Raw genomic sequence first — 23,363 nt, forward strand, 5'->3', positions numbered from 1 at the left:
AAGCTGGAAGACACATGGGGTGTGACCCTCCTCCCCCAATACACACGACACATCCCTGGGCCTGGGAACATCAGACTCACGTTTATTAGGAGGGAAGGTGAGGAGAGGGAGGTCCCCTCGCCCTCACTCTCCTTAACATAGTACAGAGTCCCCAAGCCTCTGCCCTTCCCGGTAGGGGTGAGGAAGTGGGTGAGCAGACAGCCTTAGTTCTAATGGCAATCAAGAGAGAGGCGGGCGGAGGTTTGCGTCTTCCTCATCACAGAGGCTCACGGCCCCATCCACCTCTGCCCCTCGCCCTCTGGCAGGCTCACACGTCAAGGGGCTCCCGGCCTCGGTTCTGCCTCTTCACCACAAACACCCTCTGTCCCGACACGGTCACCAGCAGCGTGTGTTCTCCAAAGACCACTGGAGGGGAGACACACCTTCCCCCGCCCCGGGAGAGGGAAGGGAGCAGAGAGTTAGTGGGGTGTGAAGGCCTCCCTGGGGGGTCACACACAAACTGGCTGGGCTCCAAAGCCAAAGAAATTTGACAGTTCCAAGCTCAGAGATTTGAAGATGGGAGGTCTCCATTAAATCCCCTTCCTTCTCTTGCTTTCTCATAATTCTGATGCAGGGGTGAATACCAAGGGGAACAGAGTGGCCAGAACGAGGGACTCCAGGGAGGTGGTGGGCGGCTGGTAGGAGATAGGTGCTTTTCCCTGAGAAGAATAGCCTCGGGGAGCAGCTCCCCCCAACACTGTCACCAGGGCCAGGGGCTCACCCGACAGGCGCTTGAAGGGTACGTTCATGCTGTGGTGCAGCCGGAAACCGCAGGCCGTGCTGACCAGCTCAGAGATGGCGCTGGCTGCCTGCTCGTCATTCTCTAGATCCCCAGAGGACTGCATGCAGACAGAGGAGGGAGGATGGCAGGAATTAGGGAACAGAATTGGGAGAAAATTCCAAGGACACTTTGGCTCTAGCACTTGTAACCTGCCTCCACTTTCCAATACCCCAAGGTCACCCCCGGTTTTGGAAAGACCCACCTAAAAACTGCCCTGTGACGTTGTTGCCCCTCTTGATGCCATCCTGTTTGTCATCCTTAAAATACCGGGCTTCCTCCCGGGAAGCAGTGACTCTCATCCATTTCTTTACTGACGCTGTTTTCTTAATCCCTGAATCTTGATTTCTCTCCCTGTTCCCACTTATTTGATAAAACCACATTCTCAAACATCAGTGCCCACCCACCACAGACTTGTTCCAGGTGCCATCTTTTCCTCAGTCTTCCCGTTTGTTGCCCTGTCTGCAGAATCTGAAACATAAACATCCCCTTTGTCCCTGAACCCCTTCCTACTACCTAGCCCTTGGGTAATGATGTCACAGTGGCTTGGGCTTCCTCTTTTCTCGTGATGATCTCAACTTCCTCTTCCTACCTCCTCAATATGGGCCTCCCACTGAGTCAAATTCAGCACCCTTTGCTCTTTTGGACATTCTGTACCTCAGTTACCTCATCTGTAAACTGGGGACAACGATACCTATCTTATGGGCTTGTTGTGAGGCTTACGAGAGCATATTAGCAAGATGCTTAGAATAACTCCTAGCATTATATATTTAATTGCTATTATTCTATATCAAACTCAGTGTTTAAAGTTGAGCCACCAAAATTCCCCTTACCTCTCCCCCTCCCCAATCAACTTCTTAAGTCCCTGTTTGTTAAGGCACCATCATTCTAGGCTTGAGTTCAAAGTCTTACAGCATGGAAAAGTTATCTCCTCTATTACCTATCTCTAGTCATTACGAAGACATATTGATCCTTCCTTTAAAAATCTCTTCTCTCCTTGCTCCTTCTCACTGCCACCAGCTGTTTCATACCTAGATTTCGGCAACAGCATCCCTGCTTCTGAATCCCGCCCCTTCTGGCTCATCTTTACACCTAATAGAACAATTCCACTCAATCACTTCATCAGCTCATGTTTCTGTTCAAAAACCCTTCAAAGCTCCTATTACCCCCCAAGATTAATCCACAGGTGTTAACCCAGCCTTGAAAGTCCTCCACAATCAGATCTTTCCTTACCATATCCTCTTCTTCACTCAAACATTTCCAAATCTTTTCAACATAAACCCACCAGCAATTCAGACAGGCTGATGTCACACTCCTGCAAATATGTCCACCTCCCAGCCCTGAATATGCTCTTTCTTTTCTGCCTGTTCACAACCATCCATCTTTTAAGGCCAGCTGAATTCTTGCCTCTTCCATGAAAGTTTCCTTGCCAAAACACAAGTTATAACACGAACGGCTGAATCCTTCACTCTCTGGACTCCTTCAGTTACCTTTACCACGTGCAATACTTTGAACTTTTAACCTTAAGCCTTGTCTCTCTAGCTAGATTGAAAACTTCTAGAGAGCCGACACTATATTGTACTGCAGAACAAAATACCAAGCCTCTTCAATAAATACCAAATAAAGACATACTCAAGAATAACTCAGGTAATGTCAGTTATCAACAAACCTGTAACTAGTCTGACTTTGGTAAAGTCAGTAAACCTCTTTTACCTCAAAACAGTTACAGGACTAAGATTCCAGAGATAGATTAATTGATTTAATCCCTGAATTTAATTCCTATATGCCAGGCATGACACCAGGTAAAGATCAAGAACAGAGACAAATCAGGCTAAACTGGGCAACATTAGAAGGCATCATCGGGCGATGTGTATTGGAGGAGCCCCCCCACCCTTTTCCAGGACGCACCGCCAGCACTGCGCCTTCACTCAGCACCAGGTAGCCGAGCTGGTCTGGGATTCGCTCCAGCCCCTGGGTCAGTGCAGAAGTCTAGTGGGTAAAGATGCAATCAGTGAGCAGCAGGCCAAGAGGACAGCCCTTGGCAAACCCAAGTCTCTCTCTTGACAATGGCCCCCCAGGCCTCTTTCCCCAGCCAGGGCCCTTCCAGAACCTCTTCCCTCTACATGGCCTTCAACACTGATCTTCCTGAGCCTCCATCAGTCCTCACTCTCTGCCCCTGGGCTCCACCGGCCTTCCACACCCCACCTTTGCTACCCCACGGACAACTCCCCTCAGCCCGGTCTCCAATTCCACCTGTGGCCCGCCGCTCCCCCTCAGATTACTCCCCAGCCTCTACACACCCTCCCACCGACCCCTGCTCAGCCCTCTACGTCGCCACCCCTCCATCTCCATTCCCTCTCGGTCCCGGGGCGGATAGGAGGTGTGGGCGGAGTGCAGGCTCAGGACTCGGCGACCAAAGAGATGGGGGGGCAGGGACACCGAACCCCCGGCGCGTAGTCCCGCGCATGCGTCTCACTCACCATCGCAGCCTTAGGTGCTGGGGGGCGCTCACTGCCAGACGTAGCTTCCGGCTCCAGTCCCAGGTGACGTGATTCCACCCGGCGGTCTCCTCCTCCTGCCTTGCACCGCCCGATTTGAGTCCCGCCCCCAGAATGCGGATTGGAGGGTGGCTACGTCATCAGACTGACTCTGCCAGTGTGGAGCGCCGCTTCCCGGAGACGCACGCGGATTGGCCGCAGACCCTCTTTAACATTCATCTCCTCTTCCCTCAACCCCAAAGGGCCTAGATGGGGGGGGCATGTCGGCGGAGGGGCGGGCCTGGGGGGGCGGGGCCGGAGGGAGGAGGTTGGGCTAAGGGTTTGCGCCTGCGCACACAGGCGGCCCGGGCTCCACCTAGGGCTAGACCGCCCGCAGTGGGACAGTGAGAGAATAGAGTGAAAAAACGTGAAATGCAGATGAAGAGCTATTCAAATGCTACTCTTGTGCCTACTGCGGGCAGCTCTCTAAGACAGGAATTTGTTCCCAAAATGGTTTTTTGTCCCGGGATTCTGTAAGAAACGGTGTGATGGTGCATTGATCCTCGCTAGCCAAGGCAGCTGCAATACTGAATATTCTCTGCCAGGAATAATTAGAAAATGACCTTGGAGTCATTTTTAAATATATGAGTGTCATAGAAATTTTTTGTTTTAATTTAAATAGGTTTTAGGCCTGCTGCAATATTAATGTGCGTGAGGGAAAATGATAAGTAGTAATAAAACAGTAAATACTTGATGAGGATGTGGAGAAATTGGAGCCCTCATACATTGCTGGCAAGAATGTAAAATGGTGCAGTTCCTGTGGGAAACAGATTGACGGTTCCTCTAAAAGTTAAATATAGAGTTACTATATTTATAAATGAAAATTAGATGTAGAAAAGTTAAATATGACCTAAAAATTCCACTCCTAAATACGTACCTAAGAGGATTGAAAACATACATTCACACAAAACTTGTACACAAATGTTTCTAACAGCATTATTGATAATAGCCCCGAAATGGAAACAACCTAAATATCCATAAACTGAAGACTGGATAAATGAAATATGGCATGTTCATACAGTGGAATATTATCCAGCCATAAAAAGGAATCAAGTACTGATCTATGCTACAACATGGATAAACCTTGAAAACATTATGCTAAGTGAAAGAAATCAGACACACAAGGCCACATATTGTCTGGTTGTATTTATGTGAGATGTCTACACTGGGCAAATCCATAGAGACAGAAAGCAGATTAGTGGTTGCCAGGAGCTGAGTGGAGGGGGAAATGGGGAGTGACTCTAATGGGTGTGAAGATTCTTTTTGGGTGATGAAAATGTTCTGGAATTATAGAGTGATGACGGTTGCACAACCTTGTGAATGTAATGAAAACCACTGAATTGTAAAGCTTAAAAGGGTGAATTTTACAGTATGTGAATCATATTTCAACAACATAAAACAAAGTGTTGTTGCTTGAGGAGAAAACTAGAGAAGATGGATGCCTTTTTTAAAGATGAGGTATGATTATAATATAAAATTTAAATTGGAGGAGGATGTAGAGAAAGTTCTGTAGAGATGCTTGATTTGCAAAGCCTTCCCTGGCCTTAGATATTGATGACAGTTTGTGGTATCAATTTTTTTTTTTGCACATACTGGTTCTGAGCGTTTTCATCTGTACACTGGCCTAACCCTGTAGGGTTATTATTATTAACCACCCTGTAATAGTATTCCCAGATACTATACAGATGAGGAAGTGGAAACAAGAGAGATTGAGCCTTGCTCACGGCACACAGCTGGCAAGTGGCAGAGCCAGATTCCAGTCTAAGTCTGCTGATGCTGAGGCTGATGCTTTTTCCATTGCTCCATTGGCCAACTACTTTTTGTTTTTTTAAGCTACATTTAATTTTACCTCAGAAATTCCCTGTTCTCATTTTACTTAACACAGAGGAAACTTTTACAGGACATTGCTCGTCAGCCATCATTAGAATTGTTTCATTTTCACAAACAGCTTGAATCCTACTACTCATGTAGGGAGCAAAGTTTTTCATTCTTTCATTCAGCTGGTGTTATTGAGCACCTTCTATGTACCAGACACTCTTTTTGGAATTGAAGATACAGCAGTGAATAAAAATAAGACATATTTTTTTTATTGTTTTCAAGTTGTGAGGAAGAGGGTGAGTCAGATAATAAGTAAATATATTATGTGGTGAGAAGTGTTATGAAGAAAAATGAAGCAAAGTTTCCACTCACAAGACCCAGACCTAGCGAATTCTGTAAAACAGACCTTATTAAAATCATTCCTTTCTTTCCTTAGCCTCCCCACAGTTCAGTTACTTCTCTACAATCACCTCTTTTTGTTCTATCTGGTATAAAAGCACGTAGATCTGGCCATTTCTTTGGGTCTTCATTTTCTTGTGAGGGCTCCCACGTCACGTAAAACTTGTATTAAGTCTGTATGCTTTTCTCCTGCTACTCTGTCTTATGTCAAGTCAATTCGCAGACCCAGCTGAAAACCCTAAGAGGGTAGAGGTAAAAAAATTTGCCTCCCCTACACTGTGAAGGTACTTCTAAGGTAGGATGAGTATTTAATTTTGAACAAAGCACATTAGCCTCCATAATGTGGATGGGCTTCATCCAACCGGTTGAAGATCTTAAGGGAAAAGACTGAGGTCTCCGGAGAAGGAATTCTCATCAAGACTTTAATAACATAGAAACCCTCCTGAGTTCCGGCCTGTTGCCCTGTGGATTTCACGCTCAAAACTGCAATATCAGCTCTTGCCTGAATTTCCAGTCTGCTGACCTACCCCACAGATTTGAGACTTGCCAGTCCCCAAATTTTGTGAGCTTATTCCTTAAAATAAATATTCTCTCTCTCCCTCCACCCCCCTTCGCCTTATTCTCTGGAGAACCCTGACTAATACAGTGGTTAACTTATGGCTGGTTTCTGTGGGTTTGGCATCTTTGCTGCCTCGGTTAGCATTCTTTTTCTTTTCGATTCTGAGTTTTGGGGGGTGGTTGTTGTTTGCTTTGAAACTAGACGTCCTTGCCTCTTATTTTCCCTTATTTTCCTAGTACCAATTCTTACCCTATCAAACGGCCATCAACAAACTTCCCAACCCCAAGTCTGCCTTTCTTGATTCTCTTCACCTTGACCCACCCCTTCAACCAGCACTTTTCAAAGACTACAGTGCAATTAAATTTTTAAAAATTAATTTTTAAAAAGACTATAGGGTAAGAGTCAGAGTCATGTGCTTTGACCCCATAACTGCTCAGCTTGTAAGTGAGCGAGGCAGGCAAACAAAGCGTCACAGTGACGTGTAGTAACTGCTACACTAGAGATGAGCCCCTTAGGTCCCGTGGGACAAGGTTTGTGCGTTGGGAGGGGTCGAGTTGGGGGTAAATTTTTAAATGTGTGGTTTCCAGTCAAGAGGCTCTGCTAGGCTGAGAGACGAGGTGTTGGGATCATTTGGAAACGGCTTAGACAGAAAGGAGGAGGCCAGCTCTGCCACTGGGATGGACGAAAACATGTTATTTCACGCCTCACGATTTGTTCCCTCCTTTTCAAAAGAAGGAAGGGCAAAGAGCAAAGTTAGAGACCACGAGGCCAAAACAAAAAGTCTCTAAAATCCAGAAGGAAATCCTGGGAGCAGCTGGAATAATATAGAAAAAAAATTATTCAATTTGTAGGTTAGCAACGTGCTAGGTACTGAGGTAGACACTGGAATTTCAAGGTGGACCAGGTCTTCATCTTCAAGGAACTCATTGTCTAAAACAAGCTCAGTGAGCACTCACCAGCGTATTCTTTTTTTTTTCTTTCTTTTCATTTTATGTGTATTTACATACTCAAAAAATTAAATTGTGGCTATTACAAATGCTATGTGTCATCCAGTTTGTGCTGTTTATAGTCATCAGTTTTCTCCCATGTCAGTGTCACATTTCCCAGTCTCTAAGGCTACTTAGCATTCCAGGATTCAGGTATCATAACTGATCTAATCGTCTCTAGTGTTCATTATCTTCATCAGAATATTCTTAATATTCTTCCTCCAGGTATACAGATACTTGCACAGCGAACTCCCTCAGGGTCTCCGCCCAGTTTTCACTTTATCCGAGAAGCTGATCCTGTCCCCTTGATAGAAAACAGCACACCCACCACCACCCTGACCTTCTACGTCCTCTCACCCGACTTTGTTATTAAACTTTATTCAAAAGCAGAAACTAACACACCATTGTAAAGCAATTAAACTCCAATAAAGATGTTAAAAAAAAACTTTATTCAAGTGTAATATATGTACAGGAACAGTTCACATATCATAAATGTACAGCACAGTACCTTTTCACAAACTGAACGCACACGCACCAGCATCCAGATCAAAAAACAGCATTACAGCCCCCGAAGCACTCTTCTTGTCCAGTCTCAACCTTTCTCCCATGGAGAAAGAGACTTCTAACAGCATCGAGTAGTTTTGCCTGTTTCTGTACTTGACATAAATGGAGTCACACAGAATGTACTCTTGTGTGATTGACTCCTCTCATTTAGCATCAAGGTTGTGTGATTCATTCACGTTGCCATGTGGAGGTTTCGTTCGTTCATTCTCAGTGCTCTATAGTGTTTCATTGTGTGCACGTGACACAATTTATTTATCCATCCAACCATTGATGGGCATTTGGGTATTTTCCTATTGTGAGTTATTAGGACTAAAGCTTCCATGAATGTTCCAGTTCATGTCTTTGGGTGAACATACGTACACAATTCTGTTGGGTAAATACCTTGGGGTGAAATTGCTGGGTCACAAGACCTACTTTATTTTTTTAAGATTTTTTAAATTATTGAATCTTTTATGTATTAATAACAGTGTGTATGTATGCACACACACACACACAGAATGAGAGAGAGAGAGAGAGAGAGAGAGACACTTAGATCTTAAGAAATAGAATATTACTGCCATAGTCCATTCAGGCAGCTATAAAAGAATAGACTGGGTGGTTTACAAACAACAAACATTTATTTCTCACAGTTCTGGAGGCTGGGAAGTCCAAGATCAAGGTGCTAGCAGATTTGGTGTCTGGTGAATGCCCACTTCCTGTTTCACAGATGACATCTGTGCTGTGTCCTCACATGGTGGAAGGTGTGAGAGGTCTCTGGGGTCTATTTTCTTTTCTTTTCTTTTCTTTTTTTATAGACCTTTATTGGAGTATAATTGCTTCACAATACTGTCTTAGTTTCTGTTGTACAACAAAGTGAATCAGCCATATGCATACATATATCCCCATATCCCCTCTCTCTTGAGCCTCCCTCCCACCCTCCCTATCCCACCCCTGTAGGTTGTCGCAAAGCACCGAGCTGATCTCCCTGTGTTATGCTGTTGCTTCCCACTAGCTGACTATTTTACATTTGGTAGTGTATATATGTCCATGCTACTCTCACTTTGCCCCAGCTTCCCCCTCCCCGCCGTGTCCTCAAGACCATTCTCTATGTGTACGTCTTTATTCCTGCCCTGCCACTAGGTTCATCAGTACCATTTTTTTTTTTATTCTGTATATATGCATTAGCATATGGTATTGGTTTTTCTCTTTCTGACTTACTTCACTCTGTATGACTCCAGGTCCATCCACCTCACTACAAATAACTCAATTTCGTTTCCTTTTATGGCTGAGTAATATTCCATTGTATATATGTGCCACATCTTCTTTTTCCATTCATCTGTCCATGGATACTTAGGTTGCTTCCATGTCCTGGCTATTGTAAATAGTGCTGCAATGAACACTGGTACATGTCTCTTTTTGAATTATGGTTTTCTCAGGGTATATGCCCAGTAGTGGGATTGCTGGGTCGTATGGTAGTTCTATTTTTAGTTTTTTTAAGGAACCTCCATACTGTTCTACATAGCAGTTGTATCAATTTACATTCCCACCAACTGTGCAAGAGGGTTCCCTTATCACCACACCCTTTCCAGCATTTATTGTTTCTAGATTGTTTGATAATGCCCATTCTGACTGGTGTGAGGTGACACCTCATTGTAGTTTTGATTTGCATTTCTCTAATAATTAGTGACGTTGAGCAGTTTTTCATGTGCCTCTTGGCTATCTGTATGTCTTCTTTGGTGAAATGTCTATTTAGGTCTTCCACCCATTTTTTAATTGGACTGTTTGTTTTTTTGATTTGGAGCTCCATGAGCTGTTTGTATATTTTGGAGATTAATCCTTTGTCCATTGTTTCATTTGTAAATATTTTCTCCCATTCTGAGGGTTGTCTTTTCGTCTTGTTTATGGTTTCCTTTGCTGTGCAAAAGCTTTTAAGTTTCATTAGGTCCCATTTGTTTATTTTTGTTTTTATTTTCATTACTCTAGGAGGTGGGTCAAAAAAGATCTTGCTGTGGTTTATGTCAAAGAGTGTTTTTCCTATGTTTTCCTCTAAGAGTTTTATAGTGTCTGGTCTTACATTTAGGTCTTTAATCCATTTGGAGTTTATTTTTGTGTATGGTGTTAGGTAGTGTTCTAATTTCATTCTTTTACATGTAGCCGTCCCGTTTTCCCGGCACCACTTATTGAAGAGGCTGTCTTTTCTCCATTGTGTGTTCTTGCCTCCTTTGTCATAAATTAGGTGACCATATGTGCGTGGGTTTACCTCTGGGCTTTCTATCCTGTACCATTGATCTATATTTCTGTTTTTGTGCCAGTTCCATACTGTCTTGATTACTGTAGCTTTGTAGTATAGTTTAAGTCGGGGAGCTGGATTCCTCCAGCTCCATTTTTCTTTCTCAAGATTGCTTTGGCTATTTGGGGTCTTTTGTGTTTCCATATGAATTGTAAAAATTTTTATTCTAATTCTGTGAAGAACGCCATTGGTAGTTTGATAGGAATTTCATTGAATCTGTAGATTTCTTTGGGTAGTAGAGTCATTTTCACAATATTGATTCTTGCAATCCAAGAACATGGTATATTTCTCCATCTGTTTATGTCATCTTTGATTTCTTTCATCAGTGTTTTATAGTTTTCTGAGTACAAGTCTTTCTCTCGGGTCCATTTTCAAGGGTGTTCAAGCCATTCATGAGGGCTCCACCCTCATGACCTAAGCACTTCCCAAAGTCCCCACCTCCAAATACCATCAAATTAAGGATTAATATGAATTTGGCAGGTTGGGGATGCGGAGAGACACAAACATTCAGTCTATAGCAACTATCAACTCTTTGAAACCCTTTGTGTGTCTCTCTATCCCATCCCCCTCTCTACCCCAGAAGTAACCATTATTTCAAATTTTGTTTGTCACTTCCTTGATCTTCTTTATCATTTTGAGATAGATTTCTAAGTAATACATAGTTTTGTTTTTCATGTTTCTGCCAAAGAAGTGGTAAAACCTACATGCCTTTATACCAGGTTGAGCAAAGAGGTGATTGTGGAAAAGTAACTAAACTGTGGAAAGACAGGAATTATTTTAATAAGGTCTGTTTCACAGAATTTTCCAAGTCTTAACTTCCCATCCTTGATGATAAGAATGTTACTTTCCTTCTGGTAGGAGGTGGACACATCTTCCATATGAAGGTCTTATCTCCTGCTTTCAGGAAGAAAAAGGGGAGAGTCAGAGCATCCTTCTTGCACCTACTGGTAAAAATACCTTTAGCGCAAAGTAATTTTTATGTCAAAGAGGCATATTTTGGGGCAACATATTCTGGTTTCCTTCAATAGCAACATCTAGACTGGTGTTTGACCAGACAACTGGGCACACAACCTAGCTAAATTGGCACATAAAATGAACCATCAGAGCCACAAAACCCCAAGAGGGCGGGTGCCCATTTGCTGTGATGGTTTTCATGGCAGCATTCATACCTGGGCCTGTAAAAGGGTTCTTGGACTCCATTGCTATGTATGTGTGTTGCAGGGCGGTCCCCACACTAACAAGGAATTCTTGGGGCACCAGCTGGGAGTCTGAGAATTCAACAAAATTCCACTCAATTCTGACACTATCTACCCAGAGGTAGCATCAGATTACACAGTTTAAGGGCTCAGTCTACAAGACTGCCCCCTCCCCCACTACAGAGACCAGTCAAAGCCCAGGTTAACACCTGTGTTTTTGATCAACTGGCTCTAGATTGGAGGTTCCAACAATCCCCTCCTCGGGTTTGATTAATTTGCTGGAGTGGCTCACAAAACTCTGAGAAAGATTTTGCTTGCTAGATCACTGGTTTATCATAAAAGGATGGAACTCAGGAACAGACAGATGGAAGAGAGGCACAGGGCAAGGTATGGGGAAAGGGCAGTGGAGCTTCCATCCTCTCTCCGAGGGCACAATTCTTCCTGAATCTCCAACCCAGAAGTTCTCCAAATCCCGTCCTTTTGAGTTTTTATGGAGACTTCCTTACAGTCATGACTGATTAAATCATTGACCATTGGTGTAGGAGGTGGGGATGGTGAGACTGAAAGTTCCAACCCCCTAATCCCTTGGTTGGCTCCAATGACAACCAGTCCAGAACCTCAGAGTCACCTCATCAACATAACGAAAGACAACTTTGTTGCTCTCCTCACTTAGGAAACTCTAAGCATTTTAGGAGCTCTGTGCCAGAAATGGGACAAACACCAAATATATATTTCTTATCATAAATCACAGTATCACAGGCTGCACTCCTGGGTAATCCTTCCCACTTTCCCTTTTTTACCCCTGCCCCTACTCAGGAGTATTATGGGATAACTGAGCAAAAGGGAAGGAATGTGCTTTGTAAGAACATATCTTGGGGGAAGCTTGGGGAGCCAGAGGGTAGGAGGCATTTGGGGTCTGGGACCTGGCAGCCTGCAAGCGCCATGTAATGTTGCAGAGTCCACTTCCTTGGTTCTCTGTGGCCAAGAGGGGATCAAGCCTATCTGACCTATGCAGGCTCTCTTAAAGCCCAAGCCACCTCCATTTCTCAAATTTAGTAGTATGTGAAAACCAAAGAGAAGCAAAAGCAGGGTTCCAAAATTGTGGCACGATTGAAATAGATACATTTAACAAATGAATGCTTTTAACAGGGAGACGTTACAAACCTTTATAATTTTGATAGTCATGCAATAATTACAGGGTTTACAAAGTTAATCCCTGAGGCAGAATGCTGTAATGAGACACCGGTTAAACTGTAGGCTGAAAGTCTCCTTCCTTTACAGTGGGCATGTCTCTGGCTGAATATATGACCAACCCCCTTTAGAGGACTGTTCAAAACCTACATTTGAGGCTCTTCGTGAATGAGGCCCAAGAAAAGAATCCCTCTCGCTCTGGCTAGGCTCCAGATACAGCTTTAACATGCCTCAATTTCTAGTTATTCTTATGACCCTAAGGAAGGGGTCCAAGACAGAATTAATAATGTGGTCATGAGTCACATCCTCAGCTCTGGACTCATACTTTTTTTCCACACTCAACTGAATTTATAGTTCCTTCTAGGACTATAAGTTTCCCAGGACTGGAAAGGGTTCATTAATTTATTAAGTTAGCTTAAATCATCTAAGATCCTACAGCAGTCTGCTTTTCCTGTATTTGGAAATACTAAAATTTAGGACAGTGTACTAAGTTCAAAGTTCATAATACTTTGAAGTATTTTTATGCTCTGAATGTTTACATTTTCTTGTCAGTTTCTTGCCATGTGGTAACTATACAACCTGCCTAAAGACGAATATTTTTCTACTGGTATTTCAATTTGTGACCTAAATGTTTAGGCATTCAGAATGAGAAAACTATCCAGAGTTGAGAAATGAGGCTTTATTTATAGTGGTTTTTAGTAACTTATAAAACTAACAGCGTTTGACAAAGTTTGCCAAGCTTTATAGTCAGAGATCAAGGGCTGTCCACAGCAGGGAAGAACAGTTTAGAAAAATTATGAGCTATCCTATTTTTAGGTAGGTTATGAATGTTATCTGTCTGAGTTAATTCTTATGCCTTGGTCAGAGGTAATAGCTATACAAAGGAGTTGCTTACCTTGGCTTTCAAGTCTGACTTTAAAACTGCAAATTTTGACATAGTTTAGTTTATTAGCAGCCTTCTTAGAAGGTTCCAATGTATAATTATTTAGCTAAAATCACTAGCTTTGGGAATTGTTTAATTGATAATGCTGTTCATTGTGATTTTTACCTGTAAGCAGCCTACTTTAAATTATTTGTTATAGCCAAGAGAAATGTCTCTAAAAACAGTTTTATCATTTTTAGTGTACATCTATCCATTGTCTGCCCCTATGCTCTATTTTTCCTCCTGGTTACTTATGGCTAGAATGGGCATTCCTGTGTAACTGGTCCAGTTGATTGCATACGTAATGGATGATCTACCTAACTTATGTTGTCTTAGAAGTTTTGCCCTCGAGGAGAAAGTATGGGTCACTTTCTTTGGCAACAGGGCTTGTAAGGTGAGAGGTTTGGTGGCCTTGTTCTAGGTCCTTTGGTGGAAGCCAGCCTCTGCAGGTAGAGAATGCAGAGCTTGGAGATGGACATCATTTGAGGTTATGTTGTGGAGAGATTTCATGGTGGGAGTTTGGTAAATGAAAGGTCACACGGAAGATTTAACTGAGATGGTGAAATGGCATATCTACAGACTCGTGTTCTCCTATCTATGAAGTGAAGTATTGAAGTGGGTCTGTTTTTCGAATTCTGGATTACAGCCCTTCAGCGGTTCAGGATCAGCATTAATCACTGACACCTCCCCACACAGAAACTATCGGTGCGTCTTATGAAATTTTTTCTTGGTACTTTTGTTTCAGCAATATATAGGTGCACTGGTGTCACCAGTGTTCGGGGCCTTGTGGATTTGGTAGAAGCAGCATGCATCCTCGCTGCTATGGTTCCACTCAGTCTAATTGTTTGAAAAGTCAATAATGCATCGCTTTAGAACCTACTTGGTGGACCAGGGAAATGAGACGGTAGAACACTGCCATCAGTTGCTGTAGTAAGGGACCTCCTTTTCATCCTGTTCCACCTATCTATGTAGTCCTGTGTAAAGAAAATGTTTATGTCCGCTTCAGTGACTCGGTGAAAAGCTACTAAATTGGGTCCTTATCTCAGGCTTATTTTTAAATTGGCTTGTGCTGTGGTGCTTCTGATTAATTCTAAAATGGAGCTTGTAGTTCTTAAACCTGTTGTGTGCTAGAAATACCTGAGACTAGCTCTGCTCCCACCCTGAACAATACTAAAATTGAAAACTGGGAAATGTGTCTCAGGACACTCTTTTCAAAAGTTCCCCGAGATGCTTCTGACACAGCCTGTCATCACCAGTTGGTGGAAAGTTTAACAACTTTGGACCTACATCTAGTTTCAGTTGTCTTAAAACTTCATGTCATTTTGTATTATCTTTTAACTTGTTCCATTTCTGTTTCAGGCTATACTCTTCAGTGAGGGGAGAGGGTTGTGTATTTCATCACCAGCAGAGGACTTCCATATACTTGAGCATAGCAATGTGACGACTGCTCTCTCTTATCACTGTCTGTAGTCTTTAGACAAGGTTTTGTTGCTGTTGTTTGTTGTTGTTGGTAAAGTTAAAATATATAGGCAGTAATGATGCAAAAAAGTTAATATGCAATGTCTAGTAATATCTTACTAATTTATATGTGGACATGGCATATATGAATTAAATGTATGAAAAGAAGAAGAAGATGATAAGTGCTATGGGAAAAAAGAAAAAGCAAAAGTAGATCAGGGCAAATGGGATCCAGAGTGTGCTACAGTATTAAATAGGGTGGTCATGGTGGGTCTCTCTGAGGAGACATTGAGAAGAGTCGAGTGAAGACCGGAAGGAGGTGAGGAAGTCAGCCTGGAGGAAACCCGGGACAGAGTATCCGCGGCAGAGGTAACATGATGCCAAGGCTTGGTGTGTGCACGGATGTGTGTGCCTGATGTACTGGAGAATCGGCAGAGAGGCCAGTGTGGTTGGAACTTTCTGTGCTCAGGGAGGTAATGGGCCTGATCTCATAGGGGCATATGTAGGAATTTGATTTCTTCCTCTGAATTAGTGGTTGTCAACTTTTTAAAAATTATCATGCCCCTTAGGAAACTTTCTAGACAATTTTATTTTCCTAATGGCTATCCTTTCATAAACTGTTAATACCACAGATATAACATATATTCGTTTACGTACTGTGGCCCTTTGGAGGGCCACTAACCATTGTACAATAATATCCAAGATTCTTTTCACTCCCTGCCCCCCGCCCCAAACCATTTTTATCCCCTTGGAGACGATACTGCTCCTGTTGAGAATATATGTTCTGAGTGAAATTTTATATAGTTGGTCCTGCCTGTCACAATTGGGGGACATCCTGGAGTGCTGGGTGATGGCCCTGAATCACTCTGAGAGGCTGCTCAGGACCCTGGCAGGAGCGAAGGAAACTTTACTTTCTCACAACCCATAATTCAGACCCACATTTTTTTCGTACATTAAAAAAAATTCGAACGTGGACATGAATTTACCTCTTGCCTCTTTGGTAGGAAAACCCCTCCCACAAATCCCATGCCCGTTGCTCTCATTTTTTGTTTCCTTGTGCTTTATTTCACTCCCCCCCATGACCAAGTGAGTAATTGTGATCCTCGGTGGGGGACCCGTTTCACCTCCTCCCCTTCACACCCACCACGTGGGCACCAGTGCACTTGCACAGAATTCCTAATGCTATTGATCATGCTTTCCTGCCCCAAATGCACTGAGAGCCCAGAGTGGGGAAGGGCAGTAGGGAAAGGAGAGGGAGTAGGGTAGAGAGGAGGGAGAAAAACAAAGGAAGAGACAAGTAAAGCGCGAGTAGGTCAGGGTTGGGAAGTGTTTGGGATGAGAAGATGCTAATTATTCCCACACAGCTGGTACCCTGCAACCCCCTCTCGTCTGATAGGGAGACATCTCAGTGATCCTGTAAGCCCTCTCCCAAGACCACAACAAAAACAAAGCTAGGAAACTCTGAATTCGGTTATAAGTCTGAACTCTCTAGTCAGGTTTAAAAAAATACTTCATGATCTGGCTGTAATCTTCCATTCTGGCTGCATCTTCTGCCTCTGCCTTCCTGGGATTATCCGTTTTTCTCTCTCTGCAGGTGGCACTTCTGTCTGGGATGCTCTTCCCTCCCTCCTCTGCCTATCTGTGAACTATTTCATTCTTTAAAGCCCTCTTCAAACCACCACTTCCTCTGGGAAGACTCTCCTGTGCCCAGAATTAATCGCAGGGTCCTCTGTGCTATTCTAGAAATTACAGCATCATACTGCAGCTACTAGTCTGTAAGCTGGGTTCCCACTTTAGCGTTGAGCTCTTCACAGCATTCTAGCAGCGTGCCTGACCCAGCCGTTGATCTATGTTTGCAGAAGGAATAAATGAAAAGAGGTGGGTAGTTAGAACACTCCCTCACATCATACACAAAAATAAACTCAAAATGGCTTAAAGACTTAAATATAAGACAGGACACCATAAAACTCATAGAAGAGAATGTAGGTAAAACATTCTCTGACATAAATAGCAGCAATACTTTTTGGATCCGTCGCCTAGAGTAATGGAAATAAAAGCAAAAATAAACAAATGGGACCTAATTAAACTTAAATGCTTTTGCACAGCAAAGGAAACCATAAACAAAATGAAAAGACAACCTATAGAATGCGAGAAAATATTTGCAAACAACGTGACTGACAAGAAACTATCGGTGTGTTTCAAACAGCACATATGGCTCAATATCAAAAAAACCCCAAACAACCTGATTAAAAAATGGACAGAACTGAATAGACATTTTCAGAGAGGAAATGCAGATGGCCAACAGGCACATGAAAAAATGCTAAACATTACTAATCATCAGGGAAATGCAAATCAAAACCACAGTGAGATACCAACTCACACCTGTCAGAATGGCTATCATCAAAAGGAACACAAATAACAAATACTGACGAGGATGTAGAGAAAAGGGAACCCTCGTACACTGTTGGTGGCAATGTAAATTGGTGCAGCCACTGTGAAGAACAGTATGGAGGTTCCTTAAAAAAATAAAAATAGAACTACTGTATGATCCAGCAATCCCACTCCTGGGCATATATCTGAAGAAAACCATAGTTTGAAAATATACACACACCCTAATGTTCATAGCTGCACTACTTACAGTAGCCAAGACATGGAAGTAACCTAAATGTCCAGTGACAGATGAATGGATAAAGAAGATGTGGTACATATATAAAATGAAATATTACTCAGCCATAAAAAAGTATGAAATAATGCCATTTGCAGCAATATGGATGGACCTAGAGGTTATCATACTAAGTGAAATAAGTCAGACAGAGAAAGACAAATACCATGCACTATCGCTTATATGTGGATTCTAAAAAAATGATACAAATGAACTTGTCTACAGAAATAGAGTCACAGATGTAGAAAACAAACTTATGGTTACCAGGAGGGAAAGTGGGGGAGGGATAAATTGGGAGATTGGGATTGACATATACACACTACCATATATAAAATGGATAACTATTAAGGACCTACTGTATAGCACAGGGAACTCTACTCAATACTCTGTAATGACCTATATGGAAAAAGAATCTAAAAAAGAGTGGATATATGTATATGTATAACTGATTCATTTTGCTGTACAGCAGAAACTAACACAACATTGTAAATCTATACTCCAATAAAAACTATACTCCAATAAAAATTTTAAAAAACAATGCAACAATAAAATTCGTATACATGTGAAAAAAAATAAATTTGTTCATATTATAAAAGACTTAGAAATTAGGAGAAAAGGCACCAACAGTCCCAAGACCTCAACTACAATCACTATTATTATTATTTTTAATTAATTTATTTTTTATTTATTTATTTTTGACTGTGTTGGGTCTTTGTTGCTGCGTGTGGGCTTTCTCTAATTGTGGCGAGCGGGGGCTACTCTTCGTTGTGGTGCGCAGGCTTCTCATTGTGGTGCCTTCTCTTGTGGTGGAGCACGGGCTCTAGGTGTGTGGGCTTCAGCAGTTGTGGCACACAGGCTCAGTAGTTGTGGTGCATGGGCTTAGTTTCTCTGCAGCATATGGGATCTTCCTGGACCAGGGCTCGAACTCGTGTCCCCTGCATTGGCAGGCGGATTCTTAACCACTGCGCCACCAGGGAAGCCCCACTATTGTTATTTTGATGTAGTTTATTTCTCATATTAAAATGTATTTTTAAACATGGAAAAAAAAAAGAAAAGATACATACACCCCAACGTTCATAGCAGCACTGTTCACAATAGCCAAGATGTGGAAGCAACCTAAGTGTCCATCAACAGATGAACGGATAAAGAAGACACATATACATTTATGTATGTATATATACATACATAAATGCAATACTACTCAGCCATAAAAAAAATGAAATAATGCCATTTTCAGCAACACGGATGGACCTAGAGATTATCATACTAAGTGAAGTAAGTCAGAGAAAGACAAATATTATATGACACCACTCATATGTGGAATCAAAAAAATAGTACAAATGAACTTATTTACAAAACAGAAACAGACTCACAGACATAGAAAACAAACTATGGTTACCAAAGGGGAAGGGGGCGGGGAGGGATAAACTGGGAGTATGGGATTAACAGAGGCACACTACCATATATAAAATAAACAACAAGGATTTACTGTATAGCACAGGGAACTATATTCAATATCTTGTAATAAACTATAATGGAAAAGAATTTTAAAAAAGAATATAGATATATACATATATATGTGTAACTGAATCACTTTGCTCTATACTGGAAACTAACACAATATTGTAAATCAACTATACTTCAATTTTTATAAATAAATAAATAAGAAAAGAGATTGGTGAGGAGGGAGAAAGAGGAAAGGAGAAAGAGCAGAAAAGGAAGAAAACCGAACTAGTAATCAAAGGAGGCAGGAAGTAGAAGAATAAGAGGAGGAGAAAAAGAACAAACAATCATGCCTCATCCAGAATTTGTAATGTGCATTTTATGTCTTCAGAGCTTTTGCAGGTTATATTTACCAACTCAACCACTTTGTAATGTAAATAAGGTAGATATGATTAATTTCATTACAGAAGAAACAAGTTAAGCAAGTTATGCAAGATATACAGTAAGTAGCTAGATATTAACAGTGGGTATGACCTGAATCCAGGATTTTTGAGGGGAGTGGTGGAGGTGTATTATGTATTTCTTTGCAGAGATAAGGAAAAAACAGATTGTGAAAGGAGAAGACCACCCCCACCCATCCACCCCTCCCCAAAAAAGGAAGAAGTAAAATATTCAGGAATTTGAAAGGGATGGGGTGGGTTTCATGTCTGTTTTTCTCTTAAGTCAATAGTCACATTTAGCTCCTCAACCATACAACTCTAGAGGATGGATTTGAGGTTATTTGTTTTGGAGAAATGAAGGCAGAGGAGGTAAGAGGGAAAGAAAACAAGTTGAGTCTTGGGGTTAAGGAAAATAGTGACATCTAATTCTTTTGTCATTAGGACTAGATGCAGCTTAGGACAGTGCAGACTGGAGCCCAAAAGGTGCAAAAATGGGAAGTAAAAGAAAGCATGATGGGTTTTGTGTAGGGTCCCTAGATGAATCTGCATCCCTAGGGCAAAGAGATGGAGGAGGTTTGTTGATGAAGGCAGTTAACATTTTAAAATCTATTTTAAAAACCAAACAATACAGAAGAATTGTAGCAACATTAGGAAACATGCATAAGCAAAAAGGTGAAAATAAAAGTTACCCACAATCAGGGCTTCCCTGGTGGCACAGTGGTTAAGAATCCGCCTGCCAATGCAGGGGACACTGGTTCGAGCCCGGGAAGATCCCACATGCTGTGGATCAACTAAGCCCGTGCAGCACAATTACTGAGCCTGCGCTCTAGAGCCTGCGAGCCACAATGACTGAGCCCACGTGCCACAACTACTGAAGCCCGCGCGCCTAGAGCCCATGCTCCGCAACAAGAGAAGCCACCGCAGTGAGAAGCCACCACAATGAGAAGCCCGCGCACCACAACGAAGAGTAGCCCCGGCTCGCTGCAACTAGAGAAAGCCCACGCGCAGCAACAAAGACACAACACAGCCAAAAAAAAAAAAAAAAGACTAACAGAAAAGAGAAAACTATCACAGGACTTGTGACTTAGCTCCCATTTAGAAAAGAAAAACAGACACAATATCTATAGCGATTATTTTAAATAAAAGTATATCCCAAGCAGCCAGCATCAAGTACAAGTCTTGAAGGCATCTGAAGAGCAGGAAGGTAAAATAGAAAAGCTAGCCAGTTGTTCAGTGATCATGATCTCTGTGAACTCAACTGTAAAGTTGGCATCAGACTAATTGTAGCACTTGCTTATCATGCTTTTGAGAAAAGTCCAGCTAATTTATCCCTCTCCCCCTTTCCCCTTTAGTAACCATAAGTTTGTTTTCTATGCTTGTGAGTCTATTTCTGTTTTGTAAATAAGTTCATTTGTATTTTTTTGATTCCACATATAAGTGATATCATACAGCATTTGTCTTTCTCTGTCTGACACTTCACTTAGTATGATAATCTCTGGGTCCACCCATGTTACTGCAAATGGCATCATATCATTCTTTTTTTATGGCTGAGTAATATTCCATTACATATATATACCACACCTTCTTTATCCATTTGTCTGTGGATGGACACTCATGATGGCTGCTTTAAAAGTCCTCATCAGATAATTCCAACATCTGTGTAATCTTGGTATTGGCACCGGGTGATTGTCTTTTCTCATTCAAGTTGTGATTGCCCTGGTTCTTGGTATGATGAGTGATTTTCTCTTGTATACTGGACATTTTAGGTATTATATTGTGAGACCCCAGGTCTATTTAGCAGGCAGTCACCCTGTTTAGGTGTAGCATGTAGGTCCAGGTAGGGGGGGGAATGTTCAGCTCCCTTTGGGCTCTGCTGATGCCACCCTGGTGTAAGTGGAGCACCAATTCCCATGGCCTTGTTGCCTCCAGATGAAGGGGGAGGTTCAGGTCCACACTTTGCACTACTGACATTAGGGTGGGGGAGTGCAGTGCCAACCAGCATTTCTTCACTCCATTTTTTCCTGCTGTTTTGCTGCCAGGTGGGAACAGAAGCTCAGATCCCTCCTGGAGTCAATTTTATTTTGATTAGTGTATATGTTACTTTGAATTCTTTATACCCTACAAAGAACCCAGTAGATATCTTGCAAATGGAAATATTCTTTAAGAATATTCAGCAGATGGAATAAATAGTGGAATGAATACCACTTTAGAGCAAATCAGCTAAAGATTTATTTCAGAATTCAGGTTCTCTTCCTCATCGCTACAGTATTCTTTAGAATTCTCTTTACTCTGCTACAGTTAATAATTCTTTATGTTAACTTTCCCTGTTCCAATTAATGTGTGATTTCTTTCTCCTGATTGGACACAGACTGATACACTAGTAGTTCCTAATGAATCCCTTTTTTGACATTTCTCTTTTTTGCAGTAATAAAAATAGCCCTGGAATTTCAGTGGCTGTTTGACACAAAAGTTTATTTTGAACTCACCTGAAGTCCAGCCAGTGTCTGGGAGCAGCCTTCCACACTGCTGTCCTCCAGGCTGCTACTCGAAAACCCAGGTCCCTTTCATTCTATGTCTCCACTGTCCCCTAGGGCCTCCCCAGAGGTCACTACTCGTCTTCTGCACCCAGCCCACTGATGAGCTGAGACAGAGAGACAGAGACAGAGACAGAGAGAACAAAGGATTGCATGAGATGTTTGATGTCCAGGCATGGAAATGGTATGCATCTTCACTGCCCAAGTTCCAACGACCACAACCTATTCACGGTCCAAACAGGGAATTTGGGAAACACTGTCTTCAGGAAAAGAAAATGCAACTAGCTAGCCCCCACTTCCCATCTTTCTAATGTATTTACATTAATTTTAGACATAGTAATCTGTGTCTAATATATTTTATAATTATATATTTTTATAATTGTATATTTTTCTCGTCATAGTCAAAACTAATACTGTGATTTAGTTTCTTGTATAGTGATTCGTATTTCCTTGTCTCTCTCTTTCTTCCTTCCTCCCTCTTTCCTTCCTTCTTTTCTTTCTTTCTTTTCTTTCTTCCTTTTCTTTCTTTCTTTCTTCCTCTCTCTCTCTTTCTTTTTCTTTTCTTTCTTTCTACTTTTCATCAATAAATATTTATTAAGCACCTGTGATGTCCAGGCAGTGTTCTAGGTTCTAGGAAAATAGCAGTGACCAACAAGAAAAAAAGATTCCTGTTTTGAGGTGCATAAACTCTGGTGAAAAGACTCAGAAACAAGTAACAAAATAAATATACATACGACTCCGAAGAATGAAAACTTTTGTGAGAAAAAGTAACGTGAAAGTTCAAGATGACGATGGGGAGGAAGATGTTTCTGAGGCCGGGTCATGTGGGCTGAGTCCAGAACAATATGGAGCCAGCTCTGTGACCATCTTGGTGATCATCTCTGTCTCATGCAACCCTCTGCCTCTTTTTCCACTACACCTCTGCAGCTGAACATGCTTGAAGAAAAAGTTCAACCACACTGAATGTTCTCACTTTAAAACCTCAAGGGGGCCTAATGCTGCACAATAATCACGGTGGTTCTCAGAATGTGATCCCCAGACCGGCAGCATCAGTATCACCTGGGAGCTTGTTAGACATACAACTTCTCAGGCCCCACCCCAGACCTACTGAATCAGAAATCCTGGGGAGGAGCTCAGTCTGTGTTTCAACAAGCCCTCCAGATGACTCATGGACACTGAAGGTTGAGAGCCACTGCACTCATCCCACCGTACTTCTCTCTCCTGAAACCTTCCTCATCCTCACACTCAGCTGATGACTTAACCTATTTTCTTGGACAAAACGAAGCAAAAACTTTCCATGCTCCCATCTACAACTGGTCCTTCCACTTCAGCCCTAAACCTCATCCCCTCTTGCCTATTCAAGAACATCACTCTTGGGCTTCCCTGGTGGCGCAGTGGTTGAGAATCTGCCTGCCAATGCAAGGGACACGGGTTCGAGCCCTGGTCTGGGAAGATCCCACATGCCGCGGAGCGACTAGACCCGTAAGCCACAATTACTGAGCCTGCGCGTCTGGAGCCTGTGCTCCGCAACAAGAGAGGCCGCGATAGTGAGAGGCCCGCGCAACGCG

At 42.3% G+C, this 23,363-nt stretch overlaps 2 protein-coding genes across 5 annotated transcripts in view; both read right to left on the reverse strand.

Annotated features, from left to right (window-relative positions):
- Positions 1-66: 66 nt before the first annotated feature.
- Positions 67-3,410, reverse strand: LAMTOR4 (late endosomal/lysosomal adaptor, MAPK and MTOR activator 4). The gene is made up of 4 exons (XM_059898945.1): positions 3,298-3,410; positions 2,726-2,806; positions 761-878; positions 67-405 (listed from the first exon to the last, which is right to left on the reverse strand). The coding sequence occupies exons 1-4, from the start codon at positions 3,298-3,300 to the stop codon at positions 308-310; spliced, it is 300 nt and encodes a 99-aa protein (XP_059754928.1). The 5' UTR covers positions 3,301-3,410; the 3' UTR covers positions 67-307.
- Positions 3,411-8,624: 5,214 nt separating this feature from the next.
- MBLAC1 (metallo-beta-lactamase domain containing 1) overlaps positions 8,625-23,363 on the reverse strand; it is a 67,321-nt gene continuing 52,582 nt past the window's right edge. For 2 of the 4 annotated variants that reach the window (XM_059895905.1, XM_059895904.1), the window contains one exon: positions 8,625-10,846. In XM_059895905.1, the coding sequence (XP_059751888.1) occupies positions 9,092-10,093 (1,002 nt within the window). In that variant the 5' untranslated portion in view covers positions 10,094-10,846 and the 3' untranslated portion in view covers positions 8,625-9,091. Of the gene's footprint in view, positions 10,847-21,509; positions 21,903-23,363 lie in introns of those variants that run through there. The other 2 variants (XM_059895903.1, XM_059895907.1) reach the window with 2 other exon arrangements.

This window comes from Balaenoptera ricei, chromosome 15 (genome assembly GCF_028023285.1).
Source record: "Balaenoptera ricei isolate mBalRic1 chromosome 15, mBalRic1.hap2, whole genome shotgun sequence".
NCBI classification, from domain to species: domain Eukaryota; kingdom Metazoa; phylum Chordata; class Mammalia; order Artiodactyla; family Balaenopteridae; genus Balaenoptera; species Balaenoptera ricei.

Excerpts from the sequence above, each read along its gene's own strand:
- LAMTOR4 (XM_059898945.1), bottom strand. Across the intron at positions 879-2,725 it reads GTGAAGGCGCAGTGCTGGCG|TCCTCTGGGGATCTAGAGAA; the intron begins GTGCGTCCTGGA and ends GTCTGCATGCAG. Across the intron at positions 406-760 it reads ACCCTTCAAGCGCCTGTCGG|TGGTCTTTGGAGAACACACG; the intron begins GTGAGCCCCTGG and ends TCTCCCCTCCAG.